Source organism: Pinus tabuliformis, chromosome 3_1, assembly GCF_031772625.1.
Source record: "Pinus tabuliformis cultivar Carrire ecotype Pingquan chromosome 3_1, CPIR1, whole genome shotgun sequence".
NCBI classification, from domain to species: Eukaryota; Viridiplantae; Streptophyta; class Pinopsida; order Pinales; family Pinaceae; genus Pinus; species Pinus tabuliformis.
This window is the reverse complement of record NC_142301.1, coordinates 486,086,276-486,104,994: the sequence shown is the minus strand read 5'-3', so window position 1 is coordinate 486,104,994 and position 18,719 is coordinate 486,086,276. Positions and strand designations below refer to the sequence as shown.

Here is an 18,719-nt window from a genome sequence, read left to right as displayed (position 1 = left end):
CTATAATTTACCCTAACATACATCAATCTATCTTTTCTATTGGAATATTCTTAGAAACTTCTAAATTGTTTTAATTTATGATTTACTTTTTACTTCTACTATTTCAAACTTGTTTTCATCTTTATCCTCTTTTATGCTAACAATAATAAGTTTCAAGGCTTTTTTTATTAAATTCTGGTTTATTTCTTTTTTTATGGATATATAATCTATTCGTGCTACTTAAAATAAAATTAATATTATTATAAATATTTTAATTATTTAATATCTTCTCTCAAAGTATTGCTTATTTTTTGTTTGCCATTTGTTGCATCTAGCTTTCTTTTTTGCATTTTAACCTTGAAATTTTATTTTCTAACCATATAAATTTGTTACCCAACATTATATTTTCTAACCAACTAAATTGTTATAAAACAATGTAGTTTATTGTAAAAAATAATAAAATATAAAATAATCTTATAAAAAATTTACTTCAAAATTTATAAACTATTTAAAGAAAACAATAATAAAAATAAAGTCGGCCATTAGAATTTGAAATTCCACGTATAGTGTCATACATAACATTAATTCTGATGCAGTGTTTTACTAAACGGACGATATTAACTTGACCAGTAAAATCGTAGATTTACGGCACGCTGTCTATCAATTGTTAAAGTCATAATTCCAACTGGGCAGCCGTACATAACTCCAAAACGGCCAGAATGAAACCACAAACCCGCTTGAGGCATATCGCACCGCTTTTGTGTAAAAGTGGTTTCCGTATTTTTGACTCCGATAGAATTTGGTGTTGACGCGTGGCTCTCACCATACGTCAGCAAGTTCAACTTTTCGGGAGCTATCGTTCACTCAAATGAGGCCTTCCGATATTCTCCTCCACCGTTCGATTGTTTCCATCGCTCTCCACCGTCGATTGTCTGAAGTTGCATATGGGCCCGCATTAAATCAAGGATTGCGTGGAGTGAATGTCAATTTTGGTTGACCATACCTTTTAATTAATGAAGTGTCATATATGTAGGTGAATAGTTAAGTTTTTTCATACGGCATATATTAATGTTCATAAAAACGTGTTATATTTTTTATAGAGCGTTGACCATATGTATTAAAAAAAACCCCACGGTAGTTTTTTATTATTACGAGCCAAGTGAAATATATGCTCGTTGTTGTATTGGTTGTATGTGTGAGAGTTGTAGCACGCAGCTTAAAAACCAGGGGAATGCACATGAAGCATGTGAAGATATTGCACAGCAGTGCATAAAGAAAATGGTGGAGCGCATTTTTGTATGCATATGTAAATTTTTATTACAGCAGTAAAGTGTTTTTCACAGCAGTGAATGTAAAAGGGGTTTTACAGCAGTAAACCCAGCTCAGTAAATTCTCAGGTGAAAACAGAGTTTTGGTTGAATATTATTTTTGGTAAATCCCTCTCAGTAAAAGAGGATGAAGTTTGTATCAGTCTTTTGTTTTTAATCAATAGAAATGTGTTATGGCTGTGTAATGGTTTGTTCTGAGATAATTTCTTTTAAATAGCTTCCCTGTGCAAAGATCCTGGAGCAAAGGAAACAGAGCATTGCCTCTGTGATGTGTAATTTGTTTGTTTTTGGGATTTTATCAAAAAAATCCCCAACATCAATTGTCCGTCAAATGAACATGTATATTTTGTCTGTCAAATGCACTATGTATTCCACATTTTCTTTGTTCGGATGTTACCGTCCCGCGTAACACCCGTCACCTTAAAACCGAAAAAAGTAGATGGCATGATGGCACCCAGCTCTGAAACAGATATTCCATCCGTTAAAAAGAAATAGCTAAAAAATAATTCACGAATAGGATCACTTCAGACGCTTCCGACTTGCCAGCTGTGCCCTTTGGAATCTTACATATGATGAACTGCCCTCGATGGTAAGAGTATTGAACACATCACAATCGTTGCAACTATCGGAAAAATGGGTTGTGGCAAATGGAACTGTTTGGTGGCCATCAGTGTGTTGTTTCTCTTAATCTCTGTTATTGCTCAACCAGGTGAGTAATTCTATCTTTATAAATAATTTTCGTGGACATTCTCACGGCCAGGAATGGTTGAGTTTCGTTCATTTCAGAACATTAATTGATTTGTTTTGTTTTTTGAGTATGGTCATCTATAGTTTCATGTTTATATATTGCCTTGTTTAACAAGTTATACTTTTGAGAAAACAGGATTTCTGAGTATAAGTTGCGGAGCGAATACAACTCACACTGACGAAAACAATATAACATGGGTTAGTGATGCTAGCTACATAGACGTCGGTCTGCCAGCAGACATAGGGAACGCGTCTGCCCAGGGTTCATACTTGCATAATCTACGTTTTTTCCCAAAGCCTCTCAGCAAACCTTGCTATCAGTTGCCTGTGAATCCCGATGTCCCTTACCTACTAAGGTTATGGTTTGCCGTTGGAAACTACACAGGATTTCAAAATTCGTCAAACTTCGCTTTCTCTTTCTCTATTGAGACACAGGGTATGTTGGCTGAGAAAAACATAGGAATCAAAAGCATGACAAATATGACTCCATTCAATAATGAACAACTGTTGGTTAGTTCTGGCAGAGTGCTGTATGTTTGCCTGATCAGAACCTTGGAGACCAACGACCCCTTTATCTCTGCTATCGAATTGAGGCGCCTCCGGGATGGCATGTATTCATGGGCTAAGCAAGGAACAATGTTGAGTTTACAATCAAGATGGGATGTTGCGGGCAGTTCGATGGTCAGGTAAACATTTTGAAAATTGGTATGTTTTGCGTACGGAAATCTAAGAGCTATAAGTTTTCGATAGGAAAGAGTCGGAAGAGATTAGCACTTTTGTCCTTTAAACTTACTGCTGAAAGTGATGGTGAATAACTTCTGTACGCTGAATAACTTTTTTAATGGTGAACCAGGTATCCTCAAGACGAGTTCGACCGCCTGTGGTCTTCAGATCCAGGTTCGCTGGTTAAAAATGCAGATCTAGAGCCTCGACGTCCTTTTAATTCCCAAGAGCCCATTTCGACAAACCATACCCTAGACCTTCCTCCATCTGTTGTGATGCAAACGGCCCTCTATAGCACCAATGGCTCCCTATATCTCGATCTGTCGGAGAGTAACAAATCATTATTGATTTTATATTTTGCCAATATCATACCCTTTAATACGTATACCTTTTCGGTTTTCAAAAATGGTAAAGCAGTTTCTAATATTACTATGGACCAAAAGTATTCTGCGTTGGAGAAACCATTTTTGCTGGACGAGACGCAATCCACACAGGTGACCCTTTCGATGCTGAACAAATCGACTCCTTATACCATACTCAATGCTTTAGAATTCTACGCTATGATTGATACTCAACCGGCAACGTATTCAAACGATAGTAAGTGTCGTTTCACATAAATCCATAACTCGTCAAGTTGAAATTCCTCATATTCAGTTTAACTAATTGGAGTAAACTCTGCAGTTGAAGTTCTCGAGGCTCTCAAAAAGAGCTTTGGAATAACAAATTGGACTTCTGATCCTTGCTATTTGATCGAGTGGAATGGAATCCGCTGTGATAACAGCTCTTCGTCCGTGAGAATTTCCGAAATGTAAAATTTAATTGTTTGTCTTTCATTCTTTTACATTTTAAGCTGTAAAGCTTACCAAGCTTATTGGTGATAATATGTAAGTTTAAGATAATCTTGTGTCGGCAGTAATTTGTCAGGATGGAACCTAACAGGATCGGTACCTGAGAATCTTGGAGAATTGAGGGCATTAGTTAACATGTACGTAAAATTCTATGATATTTATTTTATATAGCTGTAACTGCAAAAATTATCCTCCTTGCCAAATGAACTATAAGTTGACTGTGCGAAGAGCTTCTTAATTGAACATAGCTTGTCTTTAAACATCATCCTGGAAGTGGCACTCATCCATTCGTATTGACATTACCAGGTCACTTGACAATAACCATCTGCAGGGGCCATTGCCAAATTTCTCCAATTTAACCAGGTTGGAAAGACTGTAAGTTTCTTTTCAATATAAACCCTGCGTTTTCACAAAACCATGCTGATCTTCCTTTCAATAAAAAAATGCAAATACTTATTTCGCTTCTTGTGCAGACATCTTCAAAACAACAACTTGACCGGTAGAATTCCAGACTGGCTCTGGGGACTCGAGAATCTTCGAGAGTTGTACGCCTCTCATCCTTTTATTAAAAATAGTAGTAAAATCATATAGCAATCGTTTTTTCTCTTTGTGGTCATTTTCCCAGGTTTATACAACATACAGAACAATAAATTGACAAATTGACAGGACAGGTTTGTAGAGAATAATAAATTCAGTGGCCTAATTCCTTTCCAACTTTTGCACAAGCCTTCACTGACATTCAGGTAATCTAATTTTTACTTCTCGTTCATGACAAAGATTGGCTTTCACGCTTATTTGGCTATCAATGAAACGAGAGGTAGTAATAAAACTGAATTGGTTTGACGGAAATTCTCGTTCGTTTGATGTGTTGCAGATACTCTGGGAACCCTTACCTATTAAAGCCGTCGAATCCAAAGAAGACCAGAATGAGGCTTATCATTGGAATAACATTAAGTGGAAGTCTAATAATAGGCTTAGTGCTGATAGTGATTATTGTGATACGTCGTAAGAAAATCAGGAGAAAAGAGAGCAGCCGGGTGGGACAGGAACCAGAACATGTTGTGAACGAAGGTCAGGAAAAAAAGTCGAGTTTTACGATTTCCCACGATGAAGCAACGTTTGAACTCACCAAATTTATTTTCAATGATTAAATTGCAGACAACTCAGGGTTTATAATGCCAAATACGGAAAATTCCCGCGCCTATACTCTAGGAGAGATACGGGAAGCCACACAAAACTTTGGACAGAGGATTGGGCAAGGGGGTTTTGGATCGGTTTTCTTTGGTAAGTTGACAGAAGGGAAGGACATAGCTGTCAAAGTGCTTTCCTTGTATTCCAAGCAAGGAATTCAGGAGTTCCTGAATGAGGTAATTGGCATGTAATATGGTTCAATTTTTGGATCCAAACTAATAATGTTTGAACAGATTAACCCTGATTTTACTAACAAGAAAAAATAGAAATTATATATCTTTGCTTGTCAAATTCATCCCAATGCATTGTCTCGATGAGCAGATTGATCTTCTTTCTATAGTCCATCATAAGAACTTGGTGTCTCTATTGGGTTACTGTAAAGAATCAAGAAGGCTTATGCTTGTCTACGAGCACATGCCGGGAGGGTCCCTAAGGGACCACCTTTATGGTAAATATGTTGCTAAGGAACATGTTCAATTGAGTTGATGAACACTAAATATTATATAGACGAAGTAGCGGCATCTTATTTGTCTTTTGGTTTGCTTTCCAGGTCCTTTAGCGGGATATTCTCAGCTAAATTGGTTAACTAGGCTCAAAATAGCTTCAGATGCAGCACAGGGTAACTATTTTTGGTCCAATAATTTCATGATATATATTTTGTGATATAAAAGTTCGTTCTCATTATCTATTGCTCACCATATTTCTGACCTCAACCACCTCCGATTTTTGTTTGAAGGACTGGAATACCTTCATGTAGGTTGCACCCCAAAGATAATTCACAGGGATATCAAGACGGCCAATATCCTTCTAGACAGGAATTTCAATGGAAAACTGGCCGATTTCGGCCTTTCAAGAATGACAATTGATGGGGAGGCTTCTTATGTTACCACTACAGTGAAAGGAACCTTAGGATACCTGGATCCGGAGTATATAACACATACAAGTCCTTGAATTATTATTTAGGCCAAAGAAATTAGATTATTTGCTACTAGGAGAGGTAATTTGGTTTCTGTTTACGCTGCTTTCTTAACTTTTTTCACTGGATTTTTCACAGGTATTTTAGCACTCAAATGTTGACGGAGAAGAGCGATGTGTATAGTTTCGGAGTAGTTTTGCTGGAGATAATTTGTGGTCGACAGCCAATTAATTCAAAACTACCTGGCGGACAAATGAACCTTATTCGATGGGTAGGAAATCTGATTAACAAATACCACTTTTAGACTACGAAACAGCATATTTAACATTAACTTCCGATTATAATTTTGTTTGTATCCGCTTCTACAGACTAACAGCAACATTTATCCTTTGTCTTAACTACAGGTGACACCGTATGTGGAGATGGATGATGCTCCTGGCAAGATAGAGGAAATCATAGACAAGAGATTGGGTAGAAATTACGACATTAAATCTATCACTGGCGTTGCCAAATTGGCGATCCGATGTGTTCAGGCCGAGCCATCCTCTAGACCGACCGTCAGCGAGATAGTGGCAGAGCTCGATGAGTACATCAAACTTAGAAAAGGATAATGCTTCTCTAATTTCGGAGATTGATGTCGAATATGGAGATTTAGATGCCAGATCGGTCTACTCATCTTTAGATTCCAGTGGGCCCAGAGAAATTGACTTCGGTGAAACAAGCTCCAAGCTACGTATATCTCGAAAGGGATGATAATTTCACTGATGGCTGTGATCAGCTTGTGGACTGGTAAAGCAAGTCAAGAGATCGCCACGCCGTGTGACGTGGTACCTGTGCCTGTTTATTGTTGCAAATCTCTATCGGGCACGATATATGGCAAGTTTATATATAGCGATATATATATATATAGGCTAGGGCACGATATCTAGCCATAAGTTTTGACTGTGTTGCAGTAAATATTTTGTATATTTTGTGAAACAGTAAACTATTTTATAAAATGGTTAAGATTTTATATTAATAATTTTTTTTATGTTTATTGTTTTTTATTTTGAAATGTTTTCATATATCGTTAGTTAGTTAGTTGACAATTTAATTATAATAGGTTTTTTCTTTTATTTTTTATTTTTTTTAATTTCAATATTTTTAACCAATAAAATTATTCCAAATAAATACCCCAGGAAATAATTAATTACTTATATATATGTTTTCACGCATGATAATTGGCAGCGTTCCATTTTTAATACATATGTTATACCATCGAAGAAAAGAGTGTCTATGCAATTACTTTATATTAATTTATGGATATACTTTTAAGGATTTCGTGATGTATTTGGTTTTGACACTGTAAATTTAAGATATTTAATTGATATCAATATATTATTTGTATGGTTAGATAGATTTAATTGAATTTCAAATATATATATATATATATATTAATTTTTTTTTGCTGACAATGATAAATTAAATTTCTACCAGGAATGCAATTATAACTTAGAGAGAATAATCACATGTATCAATCACATTTGTGAGGTTTTGTTGTTAATGTGGAGTATGTGGACCCACTTATATGGTTGATTTGCATATTATTTTGGTAACTCAGACTATTTATCGAGTCCCTTATGGGTGTTCTTGTTTTCAAAGTAGGCAACCTTACTCTATTTACTTAGTTTCAACAAGGGTCCGTCCGAATAGCCTAACACACTTCTTGAAATGTCTACATGTTGCCCATAATGACAGTGGGTGTGACACCCAAGTTCATTCTCGTCGTCCAACAGTGGTGAGGGTTGTCAGAGGGAGAATCAATGATGATCCCTCTCTCTCTGACTGGGCCTTACGATGGGTTTTAAGTTTATAATAAATTTCTTAAATACATGTCCACCCAATGCTGATGCATAGGCTTGAACAACAAGCTCAAGGTATGCAGAGGAAGAGTTGAGCTCCTCAGCAAGAGAAACCATGTTTTGGGAAACTCCATAGAATTATGGTTTGGGTTGTAATATTAGTGCTCTATTTGTTCAACATGTTGAAAGTAATGCTTCTATATCATGTGTAGTTGTCATGTGAATTTTTAGATATCAATCTAGAAGCTATTGATTCCTATGTTGTGAATTGGAATCATGATCCAACTGTGTCATAGTTATGTTCCATATATTTGTAATTCTTGTGATCAATAAAAAATTTTGAAGAGTGATTTGTGTTGTGTGCAATTGTATTATGTGCTCTGGATCTCAATTTTTAATATGGTATCAGAGCCAAATCTGAAATCCTAGATGTGAGAAGCTTGTTGTGAGATATGGATCGTTAAAGATAGTATTACCTGGTTTGTGATGCCTAAGCTGTGCTCGAAAAATCGGTAGTCATTTCTGGCCTATGCACAACTCTGTAACAACAAGCCCGACAATGGCCAATGAAAGGTAAAATCGCAGTGGCACAAAGGTAGCATTGAATTTATGCAACTATCTGTGAGACGAGTATCCAAGCCCGCAATTTGATTGAATAGAAGCCGCCTGAGAGTTTGGATTGGATGAGATCAAGAGGCTCGAAAGAATATTCCTTTGTGAGTTGGAATCATGATCCAACTGTGTTATAGTCAATGTATTATGTTTCATATATTTGTAATTTTTGTGATCAATAAAAAATTGAAGAGTGATTTGTATTGTGTGCAATTGTATTATGTGTTCTGGATCTTAAATTTTAATATGGTATCAGAGTCAATTCGAAAGCCGAGATATGGATCGTTAAAGATAGTATTACCTGGTTTGTGATGTCATTTCTGGCCTATGCACAACTCTGTAACAGCAAGCCCGACAATGGCCAATGAAAGGTAAAATCGCAGTGGCACAAAGGTAGCATTGAATTTATGCAGCTATATGTGAGACGAGTATCCAAGCCCGCAATTTAATTGAATAGAAGCCGCCTGAGAGTTTGGATTGGATGAGATCAAGAGGCTCGAAAGAATATTTTCTTGAGTGTGATAAATACAGTGTTGAGGAGCACTAATTGTTGGTAGCCGCAGCCACAATATATTGGAACACAAGAAGTATATATGGTTTTATCGAGAAACAAAATCTGAATCTAAAATTGGCCATTATTGGTGGAACGAATGCTGAAGGGATTCAAAAAGTAGTTATATTGGGGCCTATAGCGTTCCCTACTTCTCTGGTTCATTCTGTGGTAGCTGAAATCGATCAGATCTATGAAAGGATTTTGCATGTGGCTCACAATCATGGTCTGAAGCCATTTACATGTCTACGCCAAACAAGAATTTCAAGAAGAGCCACAAGCAGTCACACAATCTAAGCACTGTATTTGAATTTTAATATGTCATGAGTCAAGTGAATTGATTTCGATTTCTTGCAAAAATCTTGTTGACCAAGATCTACGTGGGATCAACATTTTGCGTTATGATGTCACATTTGGGATCAGGCTCAACATCATTCTCACCTCACACTGCTCAAAGTTCGGACTCCGACTTCTTAGCCTTAAGAACACGTACTACTTCACCACTGAAAAATGCAGTCGCACCCACTGCCACATTAGAGAATATCGGGCCATCTCTGGAGAACCCTTGCCAGGAGTAGCCCACGACTCAAATCCCAACGGCTTGCATGATTCTTTATCGTTTTGCCTATGGGTAGAGGATATATTTGCATATATAAATAATGCAAGGTTATTATTATGTTATAATGAAGTTGTATTAAAAAAAGCTTAAGAGATTATTTTGGTGTTTTGTGGTTTTATTGGTTATAAAAAAGATTGATGGTTTTTAAACTAGAAGTGTAACACCCTGCGGTTGGCAAGTCAATCAAGCGCACTCTCCCACCGTGCGAAGTAACCAAGTTATGGAAAATGCGAAGGAGCGACCAAGGATGAGGCACTATGTTAATATGCGTGGGCAAGTTGGCATTCCACGTTTATATAGCGGGTGGGGGAGTTCGTCGTGTTAAGCCCGCTAAGGAGTGAAGGCAAACGTGGGCGAGTTGGTGGGCGGTCCCGCACCATGGGCGGGCCAACCATACTATGGCGCTATATCGTTTGATGGACGCAGTTGTTGGAAGGATAAACAGAGGGTCAGCAGAGGGCGTGACCTCCACACGAAGAAAGCATATATATGCGCGGTGGAAGGATGGCATTTCACCATTGATAATTTGGTCTTCGCTCATCAACAGAGGTACGAATAAGGGAGATAACCGCAGCGAAGGCGTAGGTTATGCGCCTGGTCGCCAGGCGGGTTATACAAGTCTTGGCACAAAGGTTGAAGGCGCGGCTAGTGGGCGTGCAAAGGCGCCCGCATGCGAAAGATTGTTGAACGAGTTGGTTGTATCTCGGGTGAGGGTCGTGCACGGGCATGCCCGCCTGCCTTAGCAAGAACTCGTGTATGGTATATATTGTTGGGTTGGAGGGTGAGACCATCGTGCGGTCATGCACGGGTGGGCATCCGACTCGATTGTAACCCTAGTCAAGTATAACTCCCGGTCACTTGTAAAATCCTTCTCTTATATAATAAAATATTTACTTGCATATGAATGTGTTCATGCCACTGTTCTATTGCTGATGTTTATAATGTTAATGGATTCCGCACATTAATATTATGTTATTCATGAATGAAGATGAATGTTAAGGCGTAGTTCGTAAAGTAAGCTAACAATGGAAGATGTTAATTACTTAGGCGGTGCCGCACTGGGCCAATTTAACGAAAAAAGAATTGGGGGCGTGACAAGTGGTATCAGAGCAGGTTCACAGGTAGTGAAGCCGATGTATGATGACGGAAGCAGAGAACAGATATGTATGCAGGGAAAAGTTATGGAGAAGACGTGGTTGAACAGTCTGGGTTTCGTGGACTTGATGGTTCATGGCAAGACCATTCAAGCTCTGATGGACATGGGGGCCACTCATAACTTCATGACGACACGGTTGGAAAAAGAGGTTGGACTGATGATCTTCCCATCAAATGTGGAAGTCAAGGCGGTGAACTCTAGAGCTAAAGTGGCGGGTTTGGCACACGAAGTGCCTGTACAGATAAAAGACTGGAAGGGTCAATTGGACTTCACAGTGATGGAGATGAACGACTTCGATATGATATTGGGGCAAGATTTCTTGAAGGGCAACAAGGCAATTGTTGTCCCCTTCTGTGATGAGGTGGTGCTGGTTGGACAGTCAGAAACATGGACTTTGCCCACTTATGCAAAGGAAGGAAGTCAAGGTGCAGCATGTTTCTACACTAAGTTTGGAGAAGGCTATGAAGGAGTCAGATATGGAGACATATGCGGTGATGTTCAAGGGAGTCAAAGGTGATGCAGTGGGGATGCCTATTCCAGCCGAGATTTTTGAGGTGCTGACCAAATATGTAGATTTGATGCCTGATGAGCTGCGAAAGAAACTTCCACCAAGGCGTGCAGTGGACCATAGCATTAAGCTTGAGCCAGGAAAGCAACCCCTGACTAAAGCACCTTATCAGTTATCAGGACCTAAGTTGGAGGAATTGAAATGACAGCTAAAGGAGTTCGCTGATGCAGGTTTCATCAGACCTTCAAGATCCCCTTATGGAGCTCCAGTATTGTTCCAACAGAAGAAGGATTTGAATGAGCTACGGATGTGTTGTGATTACCGTACACTGAACAAGCAGACGATGAGGAACATGTATCCTTTGCCATTGGCTGCTGATTGCTTTGACAAGCTTGCGAAAGCCCAAGTGTTTTCCAAGATGCACTTGAGGCATGGGTATTATCAAGTGTGGATAGCTAAAGGAGATGAGAAGAAGACCATGATAGTAACAAGGTATGGTAGCTTTGAGTTCCTTGTTATGCCATTCGGGTTGTGTAACGCTCCTACTACGTTTTGCACTTTGATGAATGATGTCCTACGACCATACTTGGATTCGTTCGTAGTAGTGTACTTGGACAATATAGTGGTGTACAGTGACAACATGGAGGATCATAAGAAGCACTTGGCGATGGTATTCGAGGCACTACAGGCAAATTAGTTTTTCTTGAAGAAGTCTAAGTGTGTGTTTTCTCAGATCAAGATTCTGTTCCTTGGACATATAGTTGGTCAAGGGTACATACGGATGTAGTCAAGCAGAGTGAAGGCGATCGATGACTGGGTTGAACCGAAGAATGTCCATGAGATGAGGGTGTTTCTGGGCATGACCAACTACCAATGGAAGTTTGTAGAGGGGTACTCTAAGATAACATCATCACTGACAGAAGTATTGAAGAAAGACAAGAGATGGAGTTGGACGGATAAATGTCAGAAGGCATTTGATGACTTGAAGAGGAGGATGGTTACAGCACTGATACTGAGGTTGCCTGACTTCGAGAGACCGTTTGAGGTACACACTAATGCTTCAGATTTTTCCATAGGAGGGGTTCTTATGCAGGATGGGCATCCGATGGCATATGAGAGTCGAAAGTTGTAGGACAGAGAACGAAGATATCTGGTCCATGAGAAGGAAATGATTGCAATCATTCACTGTCTTCATGTGTGGAGGCATTACATGATTGGGAAGCCATTTTTTGTCAAGACTGACAACGTTGCAGCAATTTATTTTGCATCACAATCGAAGCTTTCTGCGAAGCAAGCTCATTGGAAGGACTTCTTTGCAGAATTCGACATGACTATCGAGTATAGACCGGGAAGACACAATGTGGTAGTAGATGCCCTTAGCAGGAAGGGACAACTTTCAGCATTAGAGGGAGAAGACTGGGTAGAAAGGAGTAGGAGTCGAATTCAGATGTCAGAAGAGATGCAGAATAAGCTCAAGGAAAGTGTAGAAACTGATACTTTGGCGCAGAATATAGTGAAGCAGATAAAGGAGGGGAAGACACGAAAGTTCTTTCTATAATATGGGTTGTTATTTGGAAACTGACTCTATGTTCCAAAGTCATCTGGAATCAGGAGACACCTTTTGAAGGAGTGCCACGACTCACCGTGGGCTAGCAACCCAGGGCAGCATCGTTCTTTGGATTTGTTGGAAAGGGGATTCTTTTGGGAGAAGATGCGGGAGAATGTAGAGGAGTATGTACACACGTGCATCATTTGTTAGCAGGACAAATCGGATAATCAGAGGCAAGGAGGACTGTTGCAGCCTTTACCGATTCCTGAAAGGCCATGGATGAGTGTCTCGATGGTCTTCATTTCTCAGTTGCCATAGGTTGAGGGGTATAATGGGATTATGGTCGTGGTTGATCGTTTTTCCAAGTATGTTGTCTTTGTTCCAACAAAGATGCCTTGTGGAGTCGAGCAGACTGCGGAGCTGTTCTTTAAGTACATAGTGAAGTATTAGGGGATGCCATTAAGCATTGTGTCGGACTGAGATCTGCGATTTACAGGTAGATTTTCGACCACATTGTTCAAGTTAGTCGAGACAGAGTTGTTGATGAGTTCGAGTTACCATCCATAGACAGATGGACAGACCGAGAGGATCAACGCACTCCTGGAGGATTACTTGAGACATTATGTGATGGCTGATCAGAAGAATTGGCCTGAACTCTTGGATATTGCTCAGTTCAGCTACAATATTCAAAAGAGTTCTGCGATAGGGTACAGTCCATTTGAGTTGGTGAATGGACAGATGTTAGTCACACCATATACCATAGTGACAGGAGGTTTCTTGAGGAGTCCTCATGTGAAGAAGTTCACGAAGGCTTGGGATGAGACCTTGGAGCTGGCACGATTATGCTTGCACAAAGCTACAAGGAGAATGAAGAAATGGGCAGATAGAGGAAGACAGGATGTACACTTCAGTGTGGGAGATATGGTGTTTCTCAGGATTACCGGGGAGCAGTTTCAGCCAGCTAAGGGGACTACGAGCAAACTGACATGGAAGTATGAGGGACCATTCCGAGTGAAGAACAGAGTGGGGGAAGTTGCTTATGAGCTGGAGCTTCTGCACCATATGCACATGAAGTATCCGGTTTTTCACATGAGTCAGTTGAAGAGATGCAAACTTGATGCTGATCATCCAGAGAGAGCTGAGCCACTAAGAGGATCAGCCGGGATTGTGGACAAGCTAAATTTGGAGTTGGAGAAGATTTTGAGCTTCAGAACTAGAGGGATTGGTTGCCACATGGAACGGGAATTTCTTGTCAAATGGAAGAATGAACCGAAGGACGAAAGCTAGGAATTGGAGGACTCAGTTTAGAGATGGAAGAAGAAGATTGAGAAGTATGATAGGAAGCTACTGAGGAGGTCAGGATTGTCGAGGGAGACAACGATTTTGAGTGGGGGAGGATGTAACGCCCTACAGTTGGTGAGTCAACTGGGAATGCCCTCCCACCGTGCAAAGTAGCCAAGTTATGGAAAACGCGAAGGAATGACCAAGGATGAGGTGCTATGTTAATATGCGCGAGCAGGTTGGCATTCCACGTTTATATGGTGAATTGGGGGAGCTCGTCGTGTTAAGCCGACTGAGGAGTGAAGGCAAACGTGGGCGAGTTGGTGGGCAGTCCCGCGCCATGGGTGGGCCGACCATACTATGGTGCTATATCATTTGATGGACGCGGCGGTTGGAAGGATAAACGGAGGGTTGGTCGAGGGCACAACCTCCACATGAAGAAAGCATATATATGCGCGGTGGAAGGATGGCATTTCACCATTGATCATTTGGTATTCGCTCATCAACAGAGGTGCGAGTAAGGGAGATAACCATAACAAAGGCGCAGGTTATGCGCTCGGTCGCTGGGTGGGTTATACAAGTCTTGGAACGAAGGTTGAAGGCAGGGGTGGTGGCCATGCAAAGGCGCCCGCCCACCGAAGATTGTTGAACGAGTTGGTTGTATCTCGAGTGAGGGTTGCTTGGCAAGAACTCGTGTATGGTATATATTGTTGGGTTGGAGGGTGAGACCACCGTGTGGTCGTGCACAGGTGGGCACCCGACTCGGTTGTAATGCCGATCGAGTATAACTTTCGGTCACTTGTAAAAATCTTCTCTTATATAATAATAGATTTAGTTTCATATGAATGTGTTCATGTTGCTGTTCTATTACTCATGTTTATAATGTTAATGGATTCCACACATTAATATTATGTTATTAATGAATGAAGATGAATGTTAAGGTGTAGTTCGTAAAGTAAGCTAACAATGGAAGATGTTAATTACTTAGGCGGTGTCGCACCCGGCCAATTTAACAAAAAAAGAATTGGGAGCGTGACAAGAAGCCCTGGTGTCTGAAATGTCAATTCTTGTGTGTTAGTAATTTTGGTTATCAAAAGTGTTGGTGATTCTTAAACTGGAAGCCTCAGTGTCTAAAACAATAATTCTTGTGTAAGGTCAAGTTGTTTAATCAACTCTTGAGCACAATCAGTATCCAAACCTCCATCCTATCAACTGACAAATTTTTGAAAGAAAAGTATCCGACAGATGGTGGTTGGTCCATAGGATGGTTCATTACTTGACGATCTTATCGCAGAAGCCTCGATGAGCTAATTTATCAATATTGTTGATCCTGCAAAGTTAATCAACAATGATCAGAGGTAGTTACATTTTAAATGGAGGTCAAGTGATAGCTCGAAGATGTGGTGGTGAAAGAGTAGTGTTTGTGAGATTCCAAAGGGGATGTGGGTGCTAATGAAGACCAGTGAGACATATATTTATTTATCGTTGTTGTAATATGTTTTCCATGTAAGAATTAAGGGACGGTGTTGAAATTAATGCTTCCATGTCATGTGTAGTTGTCATTGTGAGTCCCTAGGCATCTCAGTCTACAAGCTACTGATTCCTATGTTGTGAGTTGGAATCATGATCCAAATGTGTCATAGTTAGTGTATTATTTCATATATATTTATAATTCTTGTGATCAATAAAATATTGAAGAGTGATTTGTGTTGTGTGCAGTTGCACGCTATGACCTGGATCTCAATTTCTAATACAACATTGTGTGTGTTTCATTTGGAATTTGTGACTTTCCTTGTGTCTTCCTACAAATCTTATGGACTCTTGCCTTTGTGAAATATTTCCAGTTCTATGGTTTACCCCCGTGTTCTTGGTATAGCTCATGGAATTGTGGCCCATTTCCTTTTTACATATCTACATTTTGATTATGTGTCTTATGCTTTCTCTTATGCAACCAACTCACAAAATAAAATAAAAGATACATGAACACCTTCAAAATAAGCCTCTTCGAGGGGGCAACCTCCTTTACATTACACAAATGAACAATTCTTGGATGATACAAATGACAAGACCACATTTCTATATATAGGAGTCTAAAGGGTCATAATATAATCAGAGCCGACATAAAAATAATAATGTAACGAAACAATAATAACAATAGTGGGTCTCTGTGGGGCACAATAATAACAATATGTGGGCTACATGGGCACAAAAATATAATAAGGGGGTTGTACTAATAAAAATAAGGGGTTACACTAGTAGTATTTGGACCTAACATGCCCCTCTCCTTCAAAAAGTGTTGTCCTCAACACTTGAGTAGTTCTTGATGCCTCTGTATAAAATTCTTGTCCTCCCATGTGGAATCATCAGCTGGTAAGTTCTTCCACTTGATGAGATACTCTTAAATTGATCGATTTCATAGCTGTCAGGGTCTTGTTTCAATCACTGCTCTAGGTTCCAATATGACTTTTCCTTCCTCATCAAGTTCTGGCAATATTGTTTGAACTAGGATCTTCTGCAACTTTTGAATAAATGGCCACACTTCTTCTTCCTTCTTTCATTCATCTCTTGCTTCATTTATCCAATCTAATTGGATAATATAAATAACACAAAACAATGTTTCCACATCCTCATCCTTTCTTAAGAGTGCATCTACAACAACATTTTGCTTCCCTTTTTTGTAGATGATTTCAAAGTCATAACCCAACATATTTGTGGCCCATATTCTTTGTTCTTCTAAAGATAATATTTGTTCTAAAAAGTATTCAAGAATATCATGATCCATTTTTACCTTGAACTGTCTTCCCATTAGGTAAGGTCGCCATTTCTTAAGTGCATGTAGTATTGCCAACGTTTCCTTCTCATAAATAGCTTGCTTGAGATGTAGCCGTAAAAATACCCAATCACCTACATAAAAAATTCTTTCACTGTAATGTTGATATGCCTGTTGTTTCATTCGATTCTACACCAAAGTGGCGTTATCCTTTAAAAGTTGGAGAACTTGTTGTTAATGCTCGATGTGATCTTTCACTGCTTGAATCTTTTTGTTCTTGATATGTCCTTCTATCTTGAGAGTTTGAGGAGTGGTAATTTCTTCCAATGCATTACGAGATATGGTCAGATTCATTTCTTGATGCCCGATGTGATCTTTCACTTACTGAACATTTTTCTTCTTGATATGTCCTTCTATCTTGATTGTTTGAAAAGTGGTAATTCTGGCCAATGCATTACAAGATATGGTCGAATTCATTTCTTCTTTCTCGATGTGATATTTTACTTCTTCAACCTTTTTCTTCTTTATATGTCTTTCTATCTTGAGAGTGAGTTTGAGGAGTGGTAATTCTTGCCAATTCTTTACAAGATATGGTTGGGTTCATGGTGTATATCCTCTTCTTTTGATGTTTCTTGATCCTTTTCTTCCTCCTCTCCACAATCAATGTAAAATAATTTCTTCTCAGCACACATATGACCTATAATGTATTTGTTATCACAATTGTAACAAAGCCCTTTTTCTTTTTTCTTCTTCCAATTGTTGTGGTGTCAACCTTGTAGGTTTTGGAAGACTAGGAGAACCAACACTTCCATATTTATAGTTGTGAGGGGTAGACTTCCTTGGTGCCATAATTTTGCTTTCCACTTTTCTTGCCAACCTAAATACCTTCTCCAATGAATCAGGTTCCCAAAGATGAACCTCATGTTGAATGTTATCCTTTAAAGTCCCTATTGAGACATCAATCCTCTGCTTCTATCGAATATTATTTTACCTTATATTCAATTTTTGAAAGTCCTCAGTAGGCTCTACCATTGAACACTTTTGTTTGAGATTTATCAATTGGCTGAAGAAGCTTTTGTTCTATGTATCCTCATAATGTGCTATCATTTCCTCCTTGAAAATTGACTACGTAATAAGTGGTTTAGGAGAAAAAAGCCCTTTATACCATAAAAATTGATCTGGTTCTAAATATGAAGATGCAATACGTACCTTTTGTAACAGTTGCACATCATGTAGATCGAAACATTGCTCCATCTATAATATCCAATTTACCAGATCCTTGCCACAAAACTTCCTCATATTGCCTTTTCTTGATTTTAGGAGCTCGACCTTGAAATGATTGTAAGTATGTAATTTTAGATCTCTAAGTTTTAAAATTGCGTCTTGCAATAGCCCTCTTAGTCCTCTTTCTAACCCCGCAAGTCTGATCAAGATTAGATTCTACAAGGAAGAGTTATGTCAAATCTCCCAAGATGACTTGATTATAGACTGGTTCAGTAGAGCTAACTTCTATCACTGTTTCAACCTTAGGACCTAAAATCGATACACAGAAAACTATAGTTCGTCCTCTGTCTGCGAGTTCTTGCAAAATTTCAATTTGACGGTCAGAGAGAAAGTTATAACGATTTTCCCAAGGTCACCTATTTAGGATGTAATTCGGGAGTCGGCATAAACCTTAAATTCCAAAGCTCTAATACCAAATGTTATGCAACCAGCTCACAAAATAGAAGAAAAGATAGGTGAACGCATTCAAAATAAGCATCTTCAAGGGGGCAACCTCCTTTACATTACACAAATGAACAATTCTTGGATGATACAAACGACAATACCTCCTTTTTATATATAGGAGTCTAAGGGGTCATAATATAATCAAAGCCGACATAACAATAATATTGTAAGGGCACAATAATAAGAATAGTGGGCTTCTATGGGGCACGATAATAACAATATGGGGACTATATGGGCACAACAATATAATAAGGGGGTTGTAATAATAAAAATAAGGGGTTACACTAGTAGTATAGAGACCTAACACTTTCTTTCCTTTCATCTCTTCATCTCTTCCCCTTCTACATTCCTAGCTCCAAGTGCTGATAGTACA

General features: G+C 39.0%; 1 protein-coding gene across 1 annotated transcript; it reads left to right on the top strand.

The window, feature by feature from the left end:
- Positions 1 to 1,874: 1,874 nt before the first annotated feature.
- LOC149187918 (putative LRR receptor-like serine/threonine-protein kinase At1g67720) lies at positions 1,875 to 6,635 on the top strand. The gene is made up of 15 exons (XM_089411498.1): positions 1,875 to 2,016; positions 2,191 to 2,740; positions 2,908 to 3,374; positions 3,459 to 3,585; positions 3,691 to 3,762; positions 3,932 to 4,000; positions 4,099 to 4,170; positions 4,297 to 4,368; positions 4,500 to 4,696; positions 4,784 to 4,992; positions 5,138 to 5,264; positions 5,367 to 5,435; positions 5,553 to 5,742; positions 5,871 to 6,003; positions 6,137 to 6,635. The coding sequence occupies exons 1-15, from the start codon at positions 1,941 to 1,943 to the stop codon at positions 6,341 to 6,343; spliced, it is 2,637 nt and encodes an 878-aa protein (XP_089267624.1). The 5' UTR covers positions 1,875 to 1,940; the 3' UTR covers positions 6,344 to 6,635.
- The last annotated feature ends 12,084 nt before the right edge of the window (positions 6,636 to 18,719 follow it).

Bases quoted from the DNA above. Each gene is read 5' to 3' on its own strand.
- LOC149187918 (XM_089411498.1), top strand. From the start codon at position 1,941: ATGGGTTGTGGCAAATGGAACTGTTTGGTGGCCATCAGTGTGTTGTTT. The intron at 4,171-4,296 runs GTACGCCTCTCA...TTGACAGGACAG, and splicing joins CTCGAGAATCTTCGAGAGTT to GTTTGTAGAGAATAATAAAT. The intron at 4,369-4,499 runs GTAATCTAATTT...GATGTGTTGCAG, and splicing joins AAGCCTTCACTGACATTCAG to ATACTCTGGGAACCCTTACC.